General features: G+C 41.9%; 1 protein-coding gene across 1 annotated transcript; it reads right to left on the bottom strand.

Annotated features, from left to right (window-relative positions):
• On the bottom strand, positions 1-5,405 carry dnaja3b (DnaJ heat shock protein family (Hsp40) member A3b). Its single transcript, XM_060859142.1, has 12 exons — positions 5,297-5,405; positions 4,064-4,463; positions 3,145-3,272; positions 2,684-2,767; positions 2,390-2,587; positions 2,066-2,218; positions 1,803-1,950; positions 1,523-1,587; positions 1,291-1,419; positions 858-973; positions 653-750; positions 1-467 (listed from the first exon to the last, which is right to left on the bottom strand). Exons 2-12 carry the CDS (start codon positions 4,293-4,295, stop codon positions 352-354), a joined length of 1,467 nt encoding a protein of 488 aa, XP_060715125.1. The 5' UTR covers positions 4,296-4,463; positions 5,297-5,405; the 3' UTR covers positions 1-351.
• Between the last annotated feature and the right edge of the window lie 220 nt (positions 5,406-5,625).

Raw genomic sequence — 5,625 nt, 5'->3', positions numbered from 1 at the left:
TTTTTCTTTAGAGTCACGTTTAATCTTGTGAAACATTCAAAAATAACCTGCTTCCTGTTATCACTTCATTCTTCTATATATTAAAAAAATACACATTAACCAGCATTAAGGGTTTACATGAACAAATAGTGTGTTTATGTTAATAAACCATTATTTTGAAGCTTTACAGAGTTCATACTTCGTTACATAGAATTCTCTCTCTCTCTCTCTTTCTCCCTCTCTGTCTGTGGAGAGCTTCTGCGTAGCTTCTGCAGCTCAATGGCCTCTCACCTAGACACAATAATGTGATGATCATGCTGTAGTTGAAGTAATGACTGCGTTTGAGACATGACCGCGCAGATTCTGCACTCTTCAGGAGAACATCTTTTTAAGTCTGGAGAAAAATCCGCCTTCCTCCTTCTCCTCCGGCTGCTCCTCGTCACGACTCTGGTCCACTCCGGATTCCTTTTTTGCATGCTGAGAGCTTGCTACACAGGTACACACAGGCAAACAAACACACACATACACACACACGCTTGTCCATCTTGGCCTCTGTGTAACATCACTGAAGAACTGGATGTAGCTTGAAAAGGGAACACTGTGTGCACTGAAAGTGTTATGGAAAGAGAGTTTTGTGTGTGTGTGTGTGTGTGTGTGTCTGTGCGCACTGTACCTGGTGCTGATCGAGTCACTCCGTTCACAGACCCCTCTACATCCGTCTCCTCCTCGGCATAGCTGAGGATCAGATCCCGCTGTCTCTGTGTCAGCTTCCTAATAAAAAAAACCTAGTATATATTCATACTTCTTTCATATATTCTCTAATGTGTTTGTGTGTGTGTGTGTGTGTGTGTGTGTGTGTATGTGTGTACAAGTCTTACTTGGGCACTTTGATCTTGATGTGTACATAGTGGTCTCCGTAGCCATAGCCGCTCACACGGGCGATTCCTTTACCACCCAGACGGATCTTCTGGTCCGTCTGAATCCCAGGAGGAATCTGAGGGGTAAAAAAAAAGGTGCGATCCTCAATGCAGGAAAACATAAAAGACCTCCTTCAGTCCTTTTATGAATACCAGCTCTTCCAAAGCTTTGGATAAAAGTAAATATGTTTATCATATTTATTCATTTTGCCTGTACTAGACTCTTAGCTGGCTTAAAAAAAAAAAAAATAGTGCCCTCTACTGGCTGTATGTATGTCACTGCTCACAGACAAGTAAAGAAAGTTAAACAATCCAGCCAGGTGTGTGTTATAGCACAGCTTTATCAGCGGAAGCTGCTAGAATAAGGTGTGTGCTGAGAGTGAACGCGCCTCACCGCGATGTCGACCGTCCCGTAGAGGCCCTGAGCTCGAGCTGTTCCTCCCAGAATGGCCTGAGCCACTGAGATCATCATGTCAGAGTGAATGTCGGACCCGCTGCGCCGAAACAACGGGCTCCTCTCGACCTGAGACGCAACAGATAAAGCACCAGTGTAGGTTACTTACAGAATGAGAAATAATAAATTACGGCGGTTAAATGGTTAGAAGCCGTGCTGAGGGGAAACTCACTCTGAACGTGATGTAGACCTGCTTGTTTCCTACAGACATCTTCACCGTCTGGCCGTCCTCCACTCCTAAAAACACACACACAGCATTTGTCAGACGATGTATCAATACAGCTAAGCAGCTGAGGGTTAAGGGCCTTGCTCAAGGGCCCAGCAGTGGTGATACCGTGATATGAACTCACAACCTTCTGATCAGTAGTCTAGCGCTTCGAGCACTGAGCTACCGCTTAACCCATGTACTGACATGTATTGAAAACATATGAGTCGTTAGGAAGTAGACAGACCTGCAGGCACAGGAACCACAAGGCTTTTTTTCTGTTTGGTTTGTCCGGTTGCTCTGCACATCACACAGGGCGTGATGATGATGGAGCCCCGTCCACCGCAGCGCCGACACATGGAACGCATCATAAACATGCCTGTGTTCACCGACTCCTACACACACACACACACACACACACACACACACACACAGAGTATTAAAGACAAGTTTATCTAAATATATTCTACTCCAAGGTCTCCATGGAGACTGTTGCAATGGTGCTCTCACCATGCCGGTACCGTTACAGTAGTGGCAGTGTGTGACTTTGGTGCCCGGCTCGTGACCTTTACCGTGGCAACGTGGACAGTCGTCCTCTATGTTCACCGTGATCTCCTTGTTAACTCCTTTGGCTGCTTGGGAGAACGTCAGCTCCATGATGTACTACACACACACACACACACACACACACACACACACTCTTCACCAATCATTTCTCAAAATGGAAATACCGTTTCCTACAAACTTCAGTATGACTTAAAAAAAATAAGAATCAGAATTAAATTAGAGAAATCAGACGCATGCAGACGTGAGGTTTCCGGCACTGCAGCTGACCTCGTGCGGCTGTTCGAAAACTGAGCTGAAGTCTCCAAACCCTTGCGCTCCGGAAAATTCCCCAAAGATCTTCCTGAACAGTTCCTCTGGGTCTACGGTGGTTCCGCTACGCCAGTACTGCTGCCCAGCCCCACTTGTGCTCGGCCCCGCAGAACCGTACGTGTCATACTGCTTTCTTTTTACTTCGTCACTCAGAACCTACTCTCACACACAAACACACACACAATAAAGCAGCAGTTTTAATTATGTTAAGCAATGTTTTAAAAAGATAGGTTTTGATTCCTTTAACCTGACCTCGTACGCTTCTGCCAGCTTGGAGAACTTCTCTTTAGCTTGCGGGTCATCTGGGCTTGTATCCGGATGGTATTTCTTTGCCAGCTGCAGGAAAAAAAAAACAACTCATTAACTTTGCTTCTGTAAATCATGTAGCTACAGTGTTGGAATAATATGATAAATGTTCCCGGCTTCAGAATTTCCAGGATAAGCCAAAAGATTAGAATTCCTACTCGGAACATCTCTCTACGTTGATACATTACATAGTCATATATGCTTTATGACACACGTAACATACAGACACGGTCATCGGTTAAACCTATAACACTGACCATACTGACTGTACTGTTCTGAGAAGGGAAATGCGTCACGACGCTTCTTTCATAACTCCACGTCTTTTCTCCTTCGGTTTATAGCTTTTCCAACAAAAATTCAGTAGTTCTTCTTTCCGGGTGTTAGAACAGCGTTACATTTTTTCTGACCTGATAGTAGGCTTTTTTGATCTCTTTCTGCGTGGCGGTTCGCGGGATTCCCAGAATGCTGTAGAAATCCTGCTGATGGTGACACACGGAACTGCTGTGGAAGGCACGTGAGCTGGAAACACGGAGGCCTGCATCACACACAAATCAAGAACGTAAATAAGCAAAAAGAAGAATCTGATATTCAGTATTTTTATTGCATTATTACAACACGCATCAGTTAGATAGCATCAGTATCCACGCCCTTGAATTTCCACATCTGTGGCCAAAATAATATCAGGATCCAGATGTGCAGCATATTCTCGATCCCTCCTGTCTATCAGCACTGCTTGACCGGTCCAACTATACCGTAAATATATTATTTGGTATATTCCAGAAGACTGGATTATGTGACTTACATATTAATCACTGACCCAGAGGATGATTATTTATCTTTATATATTAAATATACCTTGTAAAGCACACGGTGCACTTTTAAGTCCAAGTTTTAGGCTGTAAATATATTCTATAGGACCAAATGTGGAGAAGTTAAATGACGTGATCATGTGTATTAATGGGCATTTAAACCACAGCCCAGTTAGTGTCACTAGCCTTGTGTTTACAATCCCTTAAGCACCTTTACACCATCCCAGCTTTCCAGAATAGACGAGAGAAGTTCCTTCAGAAAAATGTTCCTTCGTAAAAGCATGTAAAAATAGATTTTCTTTCGATTAACAACTTCATGACGTCGGAAACGTCCAAATAAAACACGACTAGTCTGACAGCTGCATTAAGTTAATAATGTTTAAATCCCAAATCGCTCCGATGTCAGAAACTAGTGCACTAGGATAGGGCGCGAGACGCGGTTGCTTCCTGGAACAATAAGTGTACCTACGTAGTAAGTGTGAATGCATTTGGGACGCAGCCCGAGTTAACGCCGTACCTGCACACCGACTCAATGTCACACCGTTTTCGTCTCTCCTGCGACTCCAATCCGGTCCAGAAATATAAAAACGACACCACGTTAAAGTCGGACCGGAGATGTTTTCATATGTACAGGAGCTGAGAGGTGCCCAAGACGTGGTGAGCCGAGGTAAAGCATTAGAAACACAACGCACAGAACGGCAGACTGTGGAGGCGGCCATTTTTTTCATCGCCGGCTCGCCTCTGCGCATGCGTAAGAAGAGCCAGTTGCTTTGGGTTATAAATCCACCATAGACATCTACACCTAGATGTCGCCTTGGGTACGGCAGTTCACTGGAGCGAATGCGTCAATAGAGCCGCCATCTTGGTACAGGGGACCCCCTCCTCTTTAATGCATCAGCGTCAATGTAGGCAAAGGTCTAACGGAAATAAATCATAAATAAATAAACGGAATAGTTTTTTTTTTGGCTCATTCCAAAGATCAGACATGTATTTATTATTGAGTCCAGAGAAAATTGAATGTTTTGATATTAAGATAATCTACTTTTTCACAATATAATGCATAGTGCTGGTAGGTGTAAGTTTATTACTTACATTCTTCCACTTGAGTAAACTTTAAATAAACAATCACTACTTACCTTATAGCCTACTGCATGTAACACTGCTACAATGGTGTGACTGTACATGTTTATTTAAACATTTAAATCGTATTGTATTGTATTGTATTGTATTGTACTGACATCTGTTTATCACTTAAAATACAAACAGATTCAGAATCAGATTATTTTATTTAATACCATGTCAGCAATCAAAGCTATTTTCATGGCAAAATTTCAATTACTAAAACACATAAATCATATAAATACAATAAAAACAAAACAAATATAAACAGCAAGTCATATTATACTTTTTTTTTTATTATTTTAATTAACATACGATAAAAAAAAAGAGCATTCTGCTTGTGTTAAGTCCAGGACAATCTAATAAAATATGTTTAACAGATAAGGGAATCTTATAAAACATGCATAAAGTTGGGTCTTTTCACCTTTAAGCAAAAAAAAAGCATGGGTCAATTTTTAATGTCCTTATTAAGAGGCTTCGGAATCTACAAACATTGTCGGTTTTCCTAACTGTCAAAAACTAAAGGGTAACTAGTACGGATTAGCTGTGGTCGTTAACCAAGGACTGAAACAAACCAACGGAACAAGAAATATAATGTCGTAACATTCAATATCATAAAACACATTCTCACCTGTGAAATGTCATCCCTTGCTGTCTGGTTTTTAGATTTAAACGCAGCACAAAAGTCCGGTATCGTCCATGCATTCGAAGTACAAGACCCCTGTTCCAAGATGGCGGCGGTTTTGATGCATTTTTAGAACCCCAAGGCGACGTCTAGTGTATATTTATCGTACTCCACAAGATGGCAGTGCGCGCGCGAGGTCGAACTTGTGTTTGAGTAAACAAGGATACGATTTGAAAACACGTCCCCTGACTTAAAGATATAAATAATAGACATTCTGAGAACAAAATAACGTTTAGAGGGTATATTTAAAATATATACATTTTAAATAGTGCACT

The sequence above is a fragment of the Tachysurus vachellii genome, chromosome 23 (genome assembly GCF_030014155.1).
Source record: "Tachysurus vachellii isolate PV-2020 chromosome 23, HZAU_Pvac_v1, whole genome shotgun sequence".
NCBI classification, from domain to species: Eukaryota; Metazoa; Chordata; class Actinopteri; order Siluriformes; family Bagridae; genus Tachysurus; species Tachysurus vachellii.
Note: the sequence above shows the minus strand (reverse complement) of the source record. Positions and strands in the feature narration are given on the sequence as shown.

Excerpts from the sequence above, each read along its gene's own strand:
- dnaja3b (XM_060859142.1), bottom strand. The coding sequence starts at position 4,295 with ATGCGCAGAGGCGAGCCGGCGATGAAAAAAATGGCCGCCTCCACAGTC. Across the intron at positions 2,588-2,683 it reads AGCTGGCAGAAGCGTACGAG|GTTCTGAGTGACGAAGTAAA; the intron begins GTCAGGTTAAAG and ends GTGTGAGAGTAG. Across the intron at positions 468-652 it reads AGTGACTCGATCAGCACCAG|CAAGCTCTCAGCATGCAAAA; the intron begins GTACAGTGCGCA and ends GTACCTGTGTAG.